The following is a 20,535-nucleotide window of genomic DNA, read 5'->3' as shown; positions in this document are numbered from 1 at the left end:
TTGATAAAGCAATGGCAGCCCCCATGTGCCAGAGGAATTTGATCCTTGACCTTCAGCTTGAAACAGGACCCTGCTGACCACATGGGTAACCGCACTAGCTAATTTTGCCTTTATTAACACATGAGAAACAAATAAATAAATGAACCTCATCCTATTTTATTGTCAATGCAGGTAAGAGAGCCCTTATGGATAGTCATGAAAGATAAACCAGTCTACACTACTACAATTAGAATGCAATTTGGAGGGACCATCCTTCACAAGTGACTGATAGATTACACTTCAGGTGCCTATTGTCCACTATTAGATGGCCGGAAGAGATGTGGATGTGGGGCCTTGTTCACTTTGATTGCACCTCTAAAGCTCTTATTGGAATGTAATGTTTTTAAGCAGGGAGATCTACGCAGTTGTCTTTCCGGATGAGGTGCAAAAAAGTGTGTATATATATATATATATATATATATATATATATATATATATATATATATATATATGATAATGAAAACCAATCCAACAGAAAACCTCTCAAACCTATTCAATAAAAAGCATTTATCAGATTTTAGGTATTTTTCAAAATTTTATCCTTACAGATGTGTTGAACGATTGATTTACTAAAATTGACACTTGGATCATGCATTTTGTAAAAAAAATGATACTTGAAGCCTCAAAAATTTATGAAATTGTAAGCCATTGATTTTGGAAACCTTATAAAAACATATCCATGCATGAGAATTAAATGCTCCAAGAACTGATTCTTATAAAAACAAGTCTATAGATCACATTTATAAGAGCAGCATTTCAAAAAAAACACAAATCCTTTAAATGTTTTTTGGGTTGAGAGGTTTTCAAATAAGTAGGCATTCATTAGTTCGACGTTACTTCAAACACATGCACATTAAAATAAAAAAGGATGACTGCTGCTAAAAGTCCTTTTTCGGTCCAGAGAATCAGCAGCAGTTAGAAACCACCACAAATTCATGTTATTTAACACATGCATAAATGAGATGTTTTAAGGATTTAAAATCAATGGCTCATAATCTTCATAAATATTCAAGCATTTAAAAATCTTATTTTTCATCCAAAATACATGATCCAATGGTTGATTCCTATCAAATTCGCCAAGCCAAACACATCCACACCTTTGGATTTGCAAAAAAAATATTGAAAATGCCCATATTTTAGTTCTCATATTTCAGTTTTCATATATAGGAAAAATAATAGGTGTCTAAGCCTTTTTGTACCTACCTAGCCTGGATAGGGGTTTTTAGGTTGTTTTTTAAAAAACTGAGCCTAAAGATGCCTACCTAGCATATATGTTGATTTACTAGGAAATCACACTTGGATCATGTTTTTTGAGAGAAAAAATAATTTTTTAAGCATTGATTATTTTTTAAAATTATAGACCAATATTTTTTAATCTTATAAAAACCTAACTTGGTGTTATCCCACAAAATCAAGTTAGATTTTAGAAAAAATAAAAACAATCTTTTCAAAACTCAGTGAGCACCGGGTATTAACAAAAAAAACACCAGCCACCTACCCCTCTCTCTCTCTCTCTCTCTCTATATATATATATATATATATATATATATATATATATAACATGGTCCAGGCATCAATTCCTAGTAAATCAACCATGCTCAACACATCTATAGGGTTAGAATCACGAAAGAAGACCTGAAAAAACCGAAAAAAAAACTCATTTAGCATGTTTCCCTCACACACGACACACAAACATATATGTGCCTGCTTGTATGTACAACCAACCTGACAAACTCTGTTATCTTTTTTTTTTATAAAATAACCTTATAGATGTGATTAGGTACTAAATCGCCACAATCTAACATATGTACAGGATTTTTTGGTGTTGCAAAAAAACGACAGTGGTAAATGCACCAGTTTTTTTTCAATTCAAAATATGCTTTGTCATCGAAAACATGATTCAAGGGTTGATTGCCACTAAATCAACCATGCGGAACATATATACAAGGATAGATTGAATCAAAATTACATGTATCCTGAGATTCTAACCTAGAATTTAAGTACAATTGACTGTATTATATATATAGAGAGAGAGCAGGTAGGAACTGATAACCACTTTTCTAGCTAACCAGCGTTTTCAGGGTAACTGCTAACCACTTTTCTAGCTAACCAGCCTTTTCAAGGGGTTTTCCATGTTCTCATTAAATCTGAACTGACATGACAGATGTATTCTACATGCTTGATTTTGTAGAAACCTGATTCCGATAAGCATGTATGTTTTTATAAGATTTAAAAAATAGATGGTCTAAGATTTTTCTAAATATTCAAGACTTAAAAGATCAATTTTTTTAACCGAACAAACACATACAAGTGTTGTTTCTTAATATTTTGACAATGACGAAGTAATCAGTATGGTCAGATTTAAGTAAAACATGAGAAAAACACTTTAAAAGCCCAGTTAGCTAGAAAAGTGGTTAGCAGCTACCATCTTCTCTCTCTCTCTCTCTCTCTCTCTCTCTCTCTATATATATATATATATATATATATATATATATATATATATATATGAAAAACTTCATGAAAAACATTTAACTTCTATTATTTTTTATTTGTTCAGATCAGGCCCTTATGAGTTTGGTTTTGGTTAGGTAGGGATTGGCTCTTGAATCATGTGTTCCCAACATGTAAGATTTTTCAAAAGTTGAAAACTATACCGCCCACAAAATACCAAGTTTTTGCCCTCCAAAAAAAGTATTTCTACGTAAAAAAAAAAATGCATGATCCAAGAGTCGATTCCTACTGTTTGAACCATGCTGAACACATTTAATGATCGAATTATACACTTTTTTTTAGTTTCCATTGAATCCCTACCTGCAAAATGATACATAATTATAGAATTGACATTATAATTTTTGTGCTAACAAATGAGGTTGTGAGTCCAAAGTTTGAAACAGAACATAGAGTTTAATGCAAGGGAAGAACGTTTCACATGAGTTTTCAGGAGGTTTCTGTCAAAAGACAAATGGCACTGTTTCGTTTAGATAGCAGAGAGGTGTTCACATATAATCAAGGTCTTGGATTTATGAGAAAGTCTTTGACTTCCAACATGATGAATATCTCATTAAAGGAACACGGAAATTGCAGTATGCTGGAACATAGTTACCAGAGCAAGAAGTGGGTGCGAAAAGCAAGGGATGAAGCAAGAAGAGTGTTGAGAAAATGCTTTAACGAAGCATTTAAGAAGCATTTAAGAAAGCAAGAAGTGACAAAAAATATATGAAACCTGCATTTTTACTTAAGTATACTTTAAGCCTTTTGCTCAAAAAATACCCATCGTGTAAATTCTACAATAAAAAATATTCTACAGAAAAAAAAAAAACAGTTTCCCCAATCTTGGTTCTCTCCCCTGCCATCAAAAGCATAATAACCTGATGACCAAGAAACACTTCACAGAAAGCACATCTACATGACTACATCACCTAGTTTCATCTTGCACCCCCATTTTGATCCAAGGCAGCAAAGGCATCAAATGGCAAAGTTTCAATGACAACAACAATTATGATGTTAATATATCGTGTGCATTCTAAGAATAATTCATCGTCAACTTTCTTAGAAACAATCCAATCTTTCGACTGAAAAAAGAGACTTTTAATCTCAGCATGATGAAGCTGCAACATTCTATTACAGAAATGCTCTTATAGAGTTGCATGGAATATTTTTAACTACACAAGCAATCATACACCAAGTGTGACATTCAGCCACCATTTTCTGAAAGAATATGGAACTATAAATTCACAAACACATAACAGAATGTATACAGAGAAGCTGATTAATACATGTATCATGTACATCTTCAAAAAGCTCAAGTACTTCTATGATAGTCTTAACACATATCTAGAGACTTGTTACTCGACATAAAATGTAACATAGCTTATTGATCATTCATCCAGAAAGAAATACTCTCCTCTCTTTCATCATAATGGAGAAATCAGAAGCTTATATTTGATTATTCCATAGCTGCAACAGGCCTTGAATGACAAGTCTGCATCCACTCAAAGACTTCAACCCAATATTTTTGTTTATAGATCTCTCTCTCTCTCTCTCAAACACAAAAAAAAAGGTTATAGATAATGAATCGCATAAAACCAAGATGACAGATATTCCTTTTGTTTCCATCTTTTTTTGAGCCAGCAGACACTAAAATCATATCAAATTATCTTCGAGATTTCACTCTTATGGACATGCTACAGGTTATAAAGAAACAGAAAGACGAGGAAAACATGCAGAAAAGAAGGAAAATTTGTCAAAGGCATAACAATTCATTCAGTACAATCATCAGGATAACAACAATATACTGAAATAATAGCTGAAAATGAGGTACACGGGGGTTACGCAATATTCATGGAGTCTGTGGTTGATGCATTTATCTTGATGAAATGTACACTCTGTTCCCATTCTCAAATAATACATTGATATTTTGTTGGACAGCTCAAAAAGAAGAAATATACGAGGAATGCCTAAACAAATTTATCTTCAGAGGTGCAAGGGCCGAAAGTTGATACTTTATTAAGAGGAAATGTCAAAAAATGACAGTGATTGGTCCAAATGAACTTAACTTCCGAGTAACTTACTGTAATGATTATACTGTGTTGGTTCTTCCTCCACTACGTACTTCGTTAACGTGCTTTCCCATAGAGACTATAATACACACTCTTTGTCCTATACACAAGAATCAGGTTCAAGATAACAGCAACAGTGCATAGCCCGCACATGATTATCAAGGTAAGGAAGAAACAAACAGAACCATCACACTTTAGTGCATCCTCTACATTTAAAGCACCAAGCAACCTCCTCCCTAGGTTGCCTGATGAACCCCACAGGTGGTGAGGCATGTGAGCCTGCTTCTCAGCCTCACGATCATAAATTGTGCTTGCAATCAACCCAGAAAAAACTAATGACCCTGCTGGATTCGCCAAGGTGAGGAAATTGTACAAGGCACCAAAATTTTTCAATCCAAACAATTCAGAAGCAGCAGCAGGCACGATTGCCCAATGAGCCCCATATCCAAGACCAATTAATAAGGTTCCCACATACATGGCCCCAGGCCATGCCATCGCGACAAATAAGTGTCCGATCGCCATGATAACCTGTGACACGGACAATGCCACCGGCCTCGGATATGCATAGTCCCTGCAAATCATAACATGAGCTTAGAAAAGGAAAATACTAATGGTACACATGCATGGCATCACAGACTCAAACCAGTCATGATCTTCAACAGCAATCAAATCTACATCCCTTTTAATATATGGTTCTAAAATTTGTTACCTGCATGAATGTGGAATACAGAAAAAATACATAATTAAGAGCAGGTAACAACCATCAACCATATACAGTGGCGAATCCAGGATTTTGCTAAAAGGGGGGCAAATTTTTTTTATAATAAAATAAAATAGTCCAAAATGAGGTTATTTATGTGACTCCCCAAGTATTAGTGATTGTTTGCATGGATAAGCTGCTAAAAAACTAACCAATGACACCTTAACCTTATACAATAAGAGTATAAAAACAACCTTGCAAAATATACGTAGACATATTTAGTCTATTACATATAGTTAATGATAATCAAGAATGAGGAATTTGAGAATTCGGTTGTTAACATGTGACTGATATGTCACATAGGTGCAGGTGCAGGCATGGGAATTTCAGAAAACACGGGTGTGGGGTTCTCTCTCTCTCTCTCTCTCTCTCTCTCTCTCTATATATATATATATATATATATATATATATATACGCGTTTCTTCCTAAAATGCATTGACACATATAGATCATATTTGCAGCATTGAGAGGGCTTAAAATCTGTTCCAGAGGGCCGAGAAGATTAATTGCAAGCTATTATTGAATGTCAATGTACCAGCATGGGATAACACATCAACCTTGGGAGTCACGCCCAATTGGGTACTTTGGATTTTGGTTTGGTTGATTTTTGGATCGGATAGAGGTTGATTTTAGAGGATTCACAAATGAAACCTCATTCTATTTTGTTAAATATTGGAATTCTACAGATTTTCCAATTTTTCTGGTTTGAGAGTGAGTCTGTCCAAGATTGAGAAATCTTGATTTTCTGGTCATATTTTCTTGTTTTATGCCCATAAATTAAACCTGTCTAGGTCTCTTTTTATTTTGGAAGATAGTGGAATTTATTTGGGGCCTTTTGTAGAATATTTTAGGAGTTACGACAATTTTTGGTGGTGAACTATGGGCTGGTAAACTCCCCAAGTATTAGTGATTGTGCTGCTAGTTTATTCTAGATTTGTGACTTGTGACTTGCAGCTGCATGGTTTTTGAGATTGTTTGCAACTTTAGGAGGGGCTCCAGCCCCTCCTCACCCCCCCCCCCGGGATCCGCCCTCGACCATATAGTGATTGCAGCAATGTCTATGCTAGTATTGGAGTGGTCCGCGTGAATCTATGTCACATGGGTGCGGGTGCGGGTGCGGGGATTCGACAATTCCAAAAAACCCGGGTGCGGGGGTGCGGCAGGGGGCAAAAATGTAAAAAAAAAATTATATATATATATATATATATATATATATATATATATAATTTTGAAGTTTTAACAGTTTAACATTTAACAGTAAACATTGTCATAAACTCATAATATAATTCATCATGCATGCAGTATATCAACCTAAATATCAAATTATCAATCAAATAAGTAAAGCAATTACATAAATCGACCTAAATATCAATCAAATAAGTATTGCATAAAAGAACTAAATTACATACCAAAGTATATCCTGATGAAGTAATGGATGCTAATAATTTTCTTCTTCATCATCAAATGCATCATTAGAAGGAATACTGGGCTCAGCTAAATCCATGTTTGTTACGTTGAATTCATGTTCTCCCTCGAAGTCACACTCTTCTGGGTTTACATCCCAAAATTTGGATATTCCTTGTCTGCATTATAAACCCAATTTGAAAATGATAAATACAATACAAGTATATTTAAATGAAAACTAAGAAAGAATCAAATAACTAAGAGAGCAAATTAGTACCTGTATTCATCATTGCTTCGCGAAAGTAATCGAAGATTTGAATGAACATATACTAAATCCTTTGCACGCTTGCTGGTGAGTTTATTTCTCTTCATGTTGTGGATTTGAGAATATGTGCTCCAATTTCTTTCACAACAAGATGAACTAGCAGGCTGCGATAGCAATCTTAATGCAAGACGTTGCAGAAGAGGTGTTTCTGATCCAAATGTTGACCACCATGTGATAGGATCTATATTATCTTCTTCTCTCGCGAATAATGCCGGTGCATATAATCTCGAAGATGAAAATTTTCAAACTCTTGTGTGACTTGATGTAGAAGATATGCTTCTGGAAAAAGTCTTGTCATACACATATTTCTATGTCTTGATAGCTTTGGGTCTAAATTTGGAGGGACACGACCAATACCACCAGCCCGCCACTTATTTGCATAATATTTTGGATTAAGAGAATGTGTCATGCAATGCAAAGGAGTGTTGCTCTTATCCCATCTTCTGACTAAAATTGAATGAATATGATTAAAAAAATCTGAATCATCCAATGCAGGATTTTTTTCTTCATGCATCAAAACTATAGCTTTTATTTTTTCAATCATATTATCCCACATTTCATAAACTCTGTGAAGCATGGGCTCATCCTTATCAACTTCTCTTAACATTTCCCAAATAGGTTGCGTAAATTGAAGGAAGTATACCACTCTGTTCCAAAACTCATCATCAAGAATGAACTTCTTAATTTCTTGAGCCTTCATATCATCATCAACACGATAGAATGTCCAATTTTCATCAGTCACCATGTTAATCAAAGCATTCTTCACTCTTTTAATCATCTTCATTATCACAATGATGGACGCAAAACGTGTTTCAGCGACCTTCAACAATTTTAAATCAGAATGCCTATTAAATATAGCATTAGCACGATGGTGGTTAACAACAAAATTCCTAATGCTTTTGACATTTCTTTCTAAATCTTTAATCCATGAACATAAAGCAAATGCTTGTGAATTTTCTTCTTCTTTGGGGTTGCATATGCTCTTTAGGGCTAGATTTAAGCTGTGTGCTACACAGGGAGTCCAAAAAATATGAGGGTACTCACTCTCCAAACTCAACGCTGCACTTTTACAAACCGGAGCGTTGTCTGTAATGATTTGTACAACTTTCTGATCACCCACTTCTTTTATCACTTCTATAAACAATCCTTTCAAATACTCTGCATTTTTATATTCCCCAGATGCATCAACTGCTTTCAAGAATATTGGGCCACTAAGCGAACAAGCAATGAAATTGATTAATGGACGCCTTTGAATATCTGTCCATCCATCAGACACAATGGAAACTCCATTTTGCTCCCATGAATATTTTTTAATTTCTAGCAACCTCTCCACGTTTGCCCTCTCTTCTGCAAGAAGTGTGGTTCGTATTTTTTTTGAACTTGGAGGCACATAACCACTCAAATTACAATTTGCCAAGGATGTTACTAAATCCTTCCAATAAGGATTTCTAGCCGCATTAAATGGGAGTGAACCAGAATAAAAATACCTCCCAACTTTTCTATCCAATTCTTCTCTTCCATATGTATTGAATGTTGCTTGTATCGTTCATCTACCTCCTAGATTGACTTTTCTTTTTTTTCAGCATCTTCTTGGTGGCTTGTAAATGGCACACTAACTGCACAAGAATCGGCCATTGCCTTTCTCTTCTCATATTCTTCTTGTATTTTCTTGTATTGCCTTCACATTGCCTCATCAACTTTTCTGCAAGCTGAAATGTCATGTCCTGGTATCTTCAACAAATGAGCCTTCACTCTTGTGTAAGACCCAACAAAATCTTTTTCGCAGAGCTTGCATCGAAATCTTTTGTTTCCACCACCTCCTTCTCCAGTTTTTGCAAGTTTATCTACATGTATCCATAGTGGCCCTACATCATCAATCCCACAGCAACTATCAGCAAAACTAGCAGTAGAACTCACATGTTGGGATGAGGATGACGCAAGTCCTTTCCCTTTATTCGTCATTTTTATCCTGAAAATACAAAAAAAAATACATTACAATTTTCAAATCAATTCGAAAACACAGGGAGAAGGGGGGGCTCAGCACCTCCCCTGCCAACCCAACAAGACAGCGAGAGCGAGGGGGGATCGGCCCCTCCCCTGTCGACCAAAAAAAAAAACAGATGGGGGAGGGGCCCCCTTTCGACCCAAAGAAAAAAAACAGATGGGGCTCGGCCCCTCCCCTGTCGACCCAAAAAAAAAAACAGATGGGGGAGGGGCTCGGCCCCTCCCCTGTCGACCCAAAGAAAAAAACAGATGGGGGAGGGGCTCGGCCCCTCCCCTGTCGACCCAAAGAAAAAAACATATGGGAGAGGGGCTCGGCCCCTCCCCTGTCGACCCAAAAAAAAAAACAGATGGGGGAGGGGCTCGGCCCCTCCCCTGTCGACCCAAAAACGAAAAACATAAAGGGGAGAGGCTCGGCCCCTCCCCTGTCGACCCAAAAAAGAAAAACATAAAGGGGGGCTCGGCCCCTCCCCTGTCGACCCAAAAACGAAAAACATAAAGGGGAGGGGCTCGGCCCCTCCCCTGTCGACCCAAAAAAAGAAAAACATAAAGGAGAGGGGATCGGCCCCTCCCCTGTCGACCCAAAAACAAAAAACATAAAGGGGAGGGGCTCAACCCCTCCCCTGTCGACCCAAAAAAGAAAAACATAAAAGGAAGGGGCTCGGCCCCTCCCCTGTCGACCCCAAAAAAGAGCTAGATGGGGGAGGGGCTCGGCCCCTCCTGTGTCGAAAAACGAGGGAGCAGGGGAGGCTCAGCCCCTCCCCTGCCGACCCAACAAGAGACCGAGAGAGGGGGGGGGGTGCTTGTCCCCTCGCCAACCGACCCAAGAAGAGAGTGAGAGACATACCTGCGAAAGGAGAGGAGGAGCCGAGAGGAGAAGCCTGGGAGGCGGAGTTGGGGGCGGCGGCGCTGGGGCGGCGGAGCTGGGGCGGCGATGGGAGAGCTCGAACTCAGGGGGAGAGAGAGGAGAGATTAGGGCAAAAAAAAATTGCCCTAATCCTCCTCCTTTTCATCAGGGGGAATTTTTTTTTTCGCCCAAAATTGTGGACAAAAATGACCCTGGGTGCGTTGACCGCACCTAGGGTCGTGTTGACCGCACTCGGTGCCGCACCCGCACGCGATCCCGCGTCGCGTCGCGTCGACGCGGGTGCGGCATCTGTTTTGCCGAGTCCCTGTGACATAGGCGTGAATCTATTCATTAAACTACAACTAAGTCACAGGGATTCAGCAAACCAGGTGCCGCACCCACGTCGACGCGACGCGACGTGGGTGTGCATGCGGCACCCAGTGCGGTCAACCCGACCCTGGGTGCGGTCAACGCACCCAAAGTCATTTTGGTCCATTTTTTGGACTTAAAAAAATATGCCCGATGAAATGGGCTACGAAGAGAGGATTAGGGCAATTTTTTTTGCCCTAATCCTCTCCTCTCCTCTCTTGCACTCCTCTGCTCTCTCGCTCCCCTCCTCTCCTCCCGACGTCTCTCAGGGGAGCCCGACGCCACCTCATCCTCTTCTTCGTCGCAGACCTTCGACGATCGTCGACGTCAACCCCATCCGCAACCCCGACGACGGTCACACTCCTCTCAGGTAACCTCTCCCTCGTCCCCTTCTTCTTCTGATCTTCTATTTTCGACAGGCCAGCGGGGGCCGATGCCCCCTGCCGCCTGTATTTGACCTATCGGTAGGGGCTTTTTGCCCCTGCCCCTTGATTTTTCGGCAGTCCGGCGAGGGAGACCCCCTTGTCGCCTCCCTGCAACCTATCGGCAGGGGCCTTTGCCCCTGCCCCTTGATTTTTCGGCAGTCCGGCGAGGGAGACCCCCTTGTCGCCTCCCTGCAACCTATCGGCAGGGGCCTTTGCCCCTCCCTCATGTTGTTCGGCAGGGGGGGGGCTCTGATTTCAGGGGAGGGGCCGAGCCCCCCTCCCTGCTCCCTCTGATTTTAAGGGAGGGGCCGAGCCCCTCCCTGCTTCCCTGTTTTCACAGGGGAGGGGGGGTGAGCTCCTCTCTGCTCCCTGTTTTTCCGCCAGTCAGGGGTGGGGCGAGCCACTCCCCCCCCCCCCCTCCCCTCGTTTTCCCTGAATGGGCTGGGAGCTGGGCTCGGACTGACAAACCGAGCCTACCCCTCAACCCTCCTTTGTGAGCTGGGAGCTGGGCTCGGCCTGACTGAGCGCACCCCTCGGCCTTCTTTTGCGAGCGAGGGTCGAGCTTAGTCTGACAATCGAGCCCACCCTCCCTGCTCCCTCTGATTTCAGGGGAGGGGCCGAGCCCCTCCCTGCTTCCCTGTTTTCGCAGGGGAGGGAGGGGGTGAGCTCCTCCCTGTTTTTCTGACAGTCAGGGGTGGGGCGAGCCCCCCCCCCCCCTCCTCATTTTCCCTGGACGGGCTGCGAGCTACGCTTGGCCTGACAGACCGAGCCTACCCCTCAACCCTCCTTTGTGAGCCGAGAGCTGGGCTCGGCCTGACTGACCGAGCGCACCCCTCGACCTTCTTTTGCGAGCCAAAGTCGGGCTCAGTCTGACAACCGAGCCCACCCTTGGACTTTTGTTTGTCGTTCTAGTTGGCTTTGGGTCCGCTTCGACTACATACCTTTCGATATTTATTTATATGTACTATTACTATATTTTTTAAACTTATTGTATATGTTATTGACTTTGCACTCAATATTATAAATCTTAAATCTTGATCGTGTGCATAATTGATTTTAATATAATTTTTTTTGTGTTTTTAGGACAAAAATGATGGATAAAGGGAAAGAACTTGCGCCATCCTCATCCCATGTGAGTTTTGCTGCTAGTTTTGCTAATAGTTGCAGTGAGAGTGATGATATAGGGCCATTATGGGTGCATGTAGATAAACTTGCAAAAACAGGAGAAGGAGGTGATGAAAACAAGAGATTTTGATGCAAGCTCTGTGAAAGAGATTTTGTTGGGTCTTATACAAGAGTTAAGACTCATTTGATGAAGATACCAGGACATGGCATTTCAGGATGCAGGAAAGTTGATGAGGTAATGCGAAGACAATACAAGAAAATACAAGAAGAGAGAGACAATGAGTAATGTTTGTGCAATTAGTGTGTCATTTGAAAGCCACCAAGATGCTGAAAAAAAAAGGTCAATGAAGGAGGTAGATGAAAGATACAAGCAACATTCAATACATATGAAAGAGATGGATAGAAAAGTAGAGAGGTATTTTTATTCTAATTTACTCCCATTTAATGCGGCTAGAAATCCTTATTGGAAGGATTTAGTAACATCTTTGACAAATTGTAATTTGAGTGACTATGTGCCTCTAAGCTCAAAAAAACTATGAACCACAATTCTTGCAGAAGAGAGGGCAAATGTGGAGAGGTTGCTGGAGATTAAAAAATATTCATGGGAGCAAAATGAAGTTTCTATTATTTCTGATGGATGGACAAATATTTAAAAGTGTCCACTGATCGATTTCATTGTCTGTTCGCTTAGTGACTCAGTATTCTTAAAAGCAGTTGATGCATCTGGAGAATATAAAAATGTTGAGTATTTGAAGGGGTTATTTATGGAAGTCATAAAAGAAGTGGGTGATCAGAAAGTAGTACAAATCATTACAGACAATGCTCCAGTTTGTAAAAGTGTAGCGTTGAGTTTGAAGAGTAAGTACCCTCCTATTTTTTAAACTCCCTGTGTAGCACACAGCTTAAATCTGACCCTAAAGAGCATCTGCAACCCCAAAGAAAGAAAATTTACATGTATATGCTTTATGTTCATGGATTGAAGATTTAGAAAGAAATATCAAAATATTAAGAATTTTGTTGTTAACCACCATTGTGCTAATGCTATATTTAATAAACATTCTAACCTGAAATTGTTGAAAGTCGCCGAAACACGTTTTGCGTCCATCATTGTGATGGTGAAGAGGATTAAAAAAATGAAGAATGCTTTGGTTAGCATGGTGACTGATGAAAATTGGACATTCTATCCTGATGATGATGATGATGTTCAGGCTCAAGAAATTAAAAAATTCATTGTTGATGATAAGTTTTGGGACAAAGTGATATACTTACTTCAATTTACGCAACCTATTTGAAAAATATTGAGAAAAGTTGATAATGATGAGCTCATGTTTCACAAAGTTTATGAAACATGGGATAATATGATTGAAAAAATACAGGTTGTAGTTTTCAAGCATGAAGAAAAAAATCATGCATTGGATGATTCAGAATTTTTTAACCATATTCATTTAATTTTAATTAGAAGATGGAATAACAACAATACTTTTTTGCATTGCATGTCACATTCTCTTAATCCAAAATATTATGCAAAAAAGTGGCAGGCAGATGGTATTGGTCGTGTCCCTCCAAATTTAAACCCAAAGCTATCAAGACATAGAAATATGTGTATAATAAGATTTTTTTCAGAAGCATATCTTCTAAATCAAGTCACACAAGAGTTTGAAAAATTTTCATCTTCGAGATTATATGGATCGACATTAATCGCGAGAGAGGAGGATAATATAAATCCTATCATATGGTGGTCAACATTTGAATCAGAAACACCTCTTCTCTAACGTCTTGCATTAAGATTGCTATCGCAGCCTGCTAGTTCATCTTATTGTGAAAGAAATTGGAGCACATATTCTCAAATCCACAACATGAAGAGAAACAAACTCACCAGCAAGTGTGCAGAGGATTTAATATATGTTTATTCAAATCTTCGACTACTTTCGCAAACCAATGATGAATACATGTACTAATTTGCTCTCTTAGTTATTTGATTATTTCTTAGTTTTTCATTTAAATATACTTGTATTGTATTTAACATTTTCAAATTGGGTTTGTAACGCAGACAAGGAACACCCAAATTTTGAGATGTAAACCCAAAAGAGTGTTACTTCGAGGGAGAGCATGATTTCAACATGACAAAAATCGATTTATCTGAGCCCAGTCTTCCTTCTAATGATGCATTTGATGATGATGAAGAAAATTATTAAGATTCATTACTTGATCGTCATATACATTGTAGGATATACTTATGTAATTTAGCGCTTTTATGCTTTACTTATTTGATTGATATTTAGGTTAATTTAATTGCGGTGTTAGTTTTTGTGATGTAGAATACAATTATAGAATTGTTAATTTGATATATTGCATGCATGATGAATGATATTATGACAATGTTAATTGTTAAAACTTTAAAATTATATATATATATATATATATATATATATATATATATAATTTTTTACATTTTTGCCCTGCCGCACCGCCGCACCCAAGGTTTTTTAAAGTGCTGCACCGTCGCACCTGCACCCGCACCCATGTGACATAGAACAGAGATAAACAATGAGATTTTGGCAAAATGTAATGATGGATCAACAATCTTACCTGACAACAATTTCAGAGAAGTACCCTCCACCAACACGTCCAAGAAAATTCCAGATGCTAATCATTGACACAAATATATGTGTATTATCATACCCCAGAGACTGGCTCATTTGACCCAGATTATCAATGACGGTTAAACCTGATCCTGAACCCAAAAGAAGAGAAAACCACATCAGCCAGAAATCTGCTTTTATCAGTGCCTGCATCAAGGTAAAGTCTTCTCCTCTACGTGGTCCTTTTCTCCTCTTGACCCTTACGGCACCCTCAGCCGCTGCCTGACAAAGACGTGCCTGCAACTGTGCAATTCTTTTTTGTCTCTCCAGTGCAGGAAGCAAATCCACCTCACTAGGTTTTTCATCCTCAACCTCACTGAATATTACTTCATTGACGTTGGTCGATTGCCCTGCTTTGCCAGAGTCTTCTTTCTGAGGCTGTGGCTGCAGACTTTCTTCAACATCTGACCCTAGATGTGAGTAACAGCTCAATGATAGTGGTATGACAATAGGAGTCAACAGAAGTAGGAACAACAGAATAGTGAATACTGTCACTACCAATCGACCCAAATCAACTAAATCTTCCACAAGCATGACACCCATCAAATATGCCGCTAAAAGCAAACATAGACTGTACACGAATGTGAAACTAGAACTGTCGGAAGCACAAGCCTGACGGTGACCTCCAACAGGCCGGACAATGAACATCAGACCGATGCCCACCATGGTAGGTCCAACAGCAACCATAAATATCATTGCAGCTTTATCAGGAGCATTTATCAATGCATATATCTGGGATAAAATAGCTCCACCGAGGCCTGCAAATCCTTTCAAAATCCCAACTACCGGACCTCTGTTCTTCGGGAAGTTTTGTACACATGAAACCAAGGCAGCTGTATTCAAGTATGTCTCTCCATTTGTTCCAATGAATATAAGAACGCACATCTGCACCAATTAGGAGATATTAATGCCCAAACATGACTAATCAACTCTTTTAGCTAGGCCATGTTAAGTCATACCGAATCAGAACACCATGAAAGGTTGAAATATATAATAGTGATTTCACAAGCAAAAAGATTCTTGAGTGTAGCCGTCAGTCACTAAATAAAAGTGCAATAGATGTGAATCAGCGGATCGTAAAGGCAGCAGAACATCTCAATGTTGTAATAGAAGTAGAATATGCACATTGAACTCCTACAAGAATATCATCATTCCGCCAATGAGAGAACGCATGCATACTAAAACAACTGCAATCCCATCATCTCTATTGATTCTAAACTCAAAAACACCCAATAAATTCAATCAAATGCCACCATAGAAAACCAAATACACTCAGTTTTCGACCTGCCAAAATCCATGATGCAACAAAAACGACCATATGAGGAAGAAATCACATAAAGATTTCCAACAGTCAGATGCAGCGATTCCAAGACATGCAATCAAATTCTAAAGAAACTCCTAATCTTCAAAACAACAAGTCACGTTTCATAAATATCTACTGAACCATTGCAACAAAAGAAACAAATTCTACATGGAGGATCCAAAAGAGGTTCATTAAAAAACACCAACTACCTAACAAACCGATCAAAAAGTCGATATCCATTCACTAGATGCATGCAAACCATCAACAGAAATTGGTCTATTTCAAACATGGCGTATATTCATAGATGCGTGTAAATCACCAAAATGGATGTTAAATCAATTAACAAATGAAGGAAAGAAAAATACTCACAACCCATAGCGGCATGGTGGGAACCCTGTGCGCAACAATCAGCCAAACCCATCCATACCCAATGAAATTCTGAATGGCACCAATGGAGATGACACCCCAAGTGGGCAATACCTCACAGAGGCTCCCTGCAAGAAACCCAACAGAGTCACCCAAATCCTTTGCAACCCCCAAACTAGCAATCTGCCTCTGGTTGTAACCCATAGAACTCTTTATGGCAGGAGACAGGCTCCCAAAGAGGTACCCAATTCCTGCACAAGACTGCAGCCACATTGATGCTACAAAAACAAGCCATCTACTATTGAAGAAACTCACCCTGTCCATGCCTTCACTTTCTGGAGTGAAAATAACCACAGGTTCAACACTACCCAACTGAGATTTCTTTGTGGATATCTCAAAAAACCACTTCTTTTGCTTTCATTTGATGATGGTGTTGATTGCCCGCGCTTCTTCAGTACAACCCGAAAGAGATCGCTTTTTGGGTATCTCAGAAAACTAATCCTTTTGCTTTCATTTGATGATGGTGTCGATTTTCCGTGCTTGTTCAAGATTACCTGAGACGTCTTCTTGGGTATCACAGAAACCCAAGTCTTTGGCCTTCAATCGATGTTTCTTTGTTTCATACACAATCGCCACCTCGTGCCCACTTGGCGGCATGCATGTGATGTACGAGACGTTGTCCCATGTGTTTTACATTTTATGCAGCGGCGCTGCTCGGTGAGCATACCGCAACCTCTCTGACAGCCGTTCATCTTGGCATTTCTAAATATAGGTGTGATTTTCATCTCGTAAAATGTTAAGATAGATGGTCAACAATTTTGAAAAATATTAAGATGGACGGGCAACAGTAGTGAAGCTTTATACCTATCATGCTGCATAAAAAAATCACCTCACCGAGCATCCTTACATTTCTTTAATTATATAAGAAAAGTGATAGCTGCCTATAATGTTTTGAGCATACTGTCACCCTACCACCAGAATAAGAGTTTTCGGGTTGTTTTGAGCAAATCTGATCCTCTAGATGGGGTTGCCATGATAAATTTGCTAAAAAAGAATACACTGAAACATGTTTTTTATAGAAAACATGATTTTAAGCATTAAATATTTTTTTTAATTATAAACAGTTAATTTTTAAATCTTATAAAAACCTGTGTGATTATCAGAATCAGACGATTCAAGAGTTGATTATTGTAAAATCAACATGTAGATCACATTTGTATGACCAAATTTTAGAAAAAACAGAAAAAAACCTTCCAAAACTCTGATGATAAGCTAGAAAAACGATAGGCAACTACCACATATATATATATATATATATATATAGAGAGAGAGAGAGAGAGAGAGTATTGTGACTTTGTAATGAGGATAGACGCAACGATGCGTGAGTTGGACTTTATCCAATTGTTTGGGGGGTTTTGTCAATATATGCACGGAATATGTTCTCGGATCTAATGATGACATTATTGGTTTAATGACCAAAAGGACAACCCCCACATCTTTGGCTCAATCGGTTGCCAAGTGCCTTTAACTGGTGTGCTCCACTTGGGGGAAAGCTCACTGCAAATTTGTTTTTCACAAATTCTACCAGTAGAGCAGGTAATCTTCAGTTGGGATCAGGACTCACACCCAAGCCTTACGGGTGTGTTGCGGGTTCAAGATTGGATGAAACAACATAACATATGTTCTGTAATTCAACTCTAATATGTTTCATTAACATCCCTTAGTATGAGCCATGGATTCGTATACTTTTTGAGATAGGGCACATGGATATCCATTTTTTATTATTTAATAAGTTATAATGCTTTATAATAATAATAATAATAATAATAATTTGAAAGGCAAGCTGGAGTTAGGTGGATCCCTACCATAACAACTGCCACCACATGTGACAGAGGGATTCGATGACTTTGTAACGAGGATAGACGCAACGATCCGTGAGTTGGATTTTATCCAATTCAACGTATATATTTGTGGGCAGTCTTTGTCATATATGCATTATATACATTCTTGGATCTAGTGAAGACATTATTGGTTTAATGACCAAAAGAGACAACCCCTACATCTTTGGCTCAATCGGGCCTTTAACTGGTGTGCTCCACTTGGGGAAAGCTCACTGCAATTTTGTTTTTCACAAATTCTACCAGTAGACCCGGTAAGCTTCAGGTGGGATCAGTGACACCCAAGCCTTACGAGCGGGTTTAAGATTGGATGAAACAACATAACATATGTTCTGTAATTCAACTCCAATATGTTTCATTAACATTCTTTGGTACGAGCCATGAATTTATAAACTTTTTGAGAGATAGGGCACATGGATATCCATTTTTTATTATTTAATAAGTTATAACGCTTTATAATAAATTTTTTTCTTTTGAAAGGCAAGCTGGAGTTCGGTGGACCCCCTACCAGAACAACAGACACCACATGTGACAGAGGGACCCCTTACCAGTTATAATAAAACTGTACTATTGGATTTTGAACCTGCAACGTCCCAGCTCAAGGTGACTTGCACTAGCTGCTCCTACCAAACAAGCGGAGCCCCCCGTTGGTCTACTAACCCTCTCTCACAACGACAAGGTTAACTTAACCAAGAAATAAACATGTTATAAAGACTGTCACCATGCTTACATAAGCTGGTAAAAAAAAACATGACAACACAAGAAAACTTGTGCAGAGATACATGACCCAACAATAATCCTACCCTAACCCATTTCAAATCACTCATCACATCCCAAAACAGTTGTAGATTTTAGAAGCCCGATTTTTTTTAATTGGTTCAAAAACCCAAATACAAACTATTTTTTTCTTTAATGCCCCGCGTGAAATCAATCCAAGAAACACGCATACCCAAATTTATGCACACAAGCATTGATCCATAGGTCGAATAACAATTTCTGTGTGAACCCTGGTAAAAAAAAGATAATCGTGGATTAAAATGAATATATATCTTGACCTAATCAACAATGATTTCAGATTTTTTTAAACCCAACGTGAGCCAGATTCTTGGGAGAAGCAGATCAAGATATATGCAACCCAAAAAAAAAATATTCTAAACAAAATAGAGTCAATCCCTAAGTTTGAATATCTCAAAAACCCAAATCTGGAAAACTGATGCACAAATTAGCAATGACCATGAATTAAAAAAAGTTTGTGCATCAACAACAAGAATATATAGTTTTAATTAATTATAATACCAATAAAAATATGCAGAATCAATTTGATAAATCAAACATATTCAAAACCATTATAGCTACCATCAAAGTCCAAATCATCATCAATGGTAGAAACAACCAAGAAAGATTCATATTACAAATATGTGTAGGGAAGCACAAATTTAGTCTTCCTCTAACCCATGCCTGATTTAACCTAAAACTAAATCCCTTCCTAACTAATTAGGAGAGGAACCATGGACGTCTCTCTCTCTCTCTCATTGACGTGAAGATGCAGAGATAAGAAAGAGGGAAAACGTGAGCGTCTTACCGTGGCATCGAAGCCCCATTGTTGTCGTTTCCTCCTCTTATTTGTTTTCTCCTGCTGAGGTAATTTTTTTTCTGATACATCTCTCTTCTATTATTCGATTTTTTCCTTAGTTTTTTTACATGAACGATCCATCGCTACTCGCTGTAATCATGATGTTTGCTAGTAGGTTCTTCACCTGGACAAAACATGACAAAGATGACAACCTAATGATCGAAGATAACATGAATAATATAACAGAACCAACAGAACTTGATGCTTTGCCTTTACATTAAACCAGAGGCTGCAGAAGACCTCACTTAGGCTACACAACACTACTACTAGTAGCCTCTCATCGTGAATAAGATGAAAATGACTTTGTGATTAATAAGAACCACACTCACATGATAATATGAACCAAACTCACAACACGCCAAAATAAACTCACACAAACACAAAGTTGATTTTATGTGGTTCAGTAATCACCTACATCCATGATAACCACTATATTAAAAAACGTTGAATAGAAGCTCGAGTCCAATAAATCTAGATTAGCCTTAGGATTAGGAACACTAATCTTGGCTAGAGACCTTTCCTCTCTATCACAATTTTTAGAATTAGGTAAGTTCAGCTGGACATTAGTAGAAGATGGTTTATGGACTCTTATCAAAACCGACTTATCATGATCTTCATTTGTGGCATTAGATGTATTTCTCTTCAGCTGGACTTTAACATGAGAGTCCAATGGAGAAGCTATTGGGGTGACCGATCCATTCAGAACACTTTCTCTAACAGCCCCTTGCAAACACAATGGGCTCGCGCACACATCGAGTTTGAACCGCAACAAGGAAAAATGCTGAGCCGATAAGGGTTTGGTGAACAGGTCAGCAATTTGATCATCCATATGCAAATAT

General features: G+C 38.8%; 1 protein-coding gene across 2 annotated transcripts; it reads right to left on the bottom strand.

Annotated features, from left to right (window-relative positions):
- Window positions 1-4,393: 4,393 nt before the first annotated feature.
- LOC149833434 (protein NUCLEAR FUSION DEFECTIVE 4-like) lies at window positions 4,394-19,913 on the bottom strand. Of its 2 annotated transcripts, none has more exons than XM_090015123.1 (3): window positions 16,169-19,913; window positions 14,444-15,381; window positions 4,394-5,169 (listed from the first exon to the last, which is right to left on the bottom strand). In XM_090015123.1, the coding sequence occupies exons 1-3, from the start codon at window positions 16,487-16,489 to the stop codon at window positions 4,656-4,658; spliced, it is 1,773 nt and encodes a 590-aa protein (XP_089871249.1). In that variant the 5' UTR covers window positions 16,490-19,913; the 3' UTR covers window positions 4,394-4,655. The 2 variants fall into 2 exon arrangements, with proteins under 2 accessions (XP_089871249.1, XP_089871250.1); XM_090015124.1 differs by having other exon boundaries at window positions 19,646-19,913.
- Between the last annotated feature and the right edge of the window lie 622 nt (window positions 19,914-20,535).

Source organism: Nuphar pumila, chromosome 7 (assembly GCF_984573655.1).
Source record: "Nuphar pumila chromosome 7, dmNupPumi1.hap1.1, whole genome shotgun sequence".
NCBI lineage: Eukaryota > Viridiplantae > Streptophyta > Magnoliopsida > Nymphaeales > Nymphaeaceae > Nuphar > Nuphar pumila.
This window is presented reverse-complemented; position numbering and strand designations above follow the sequence as displayed.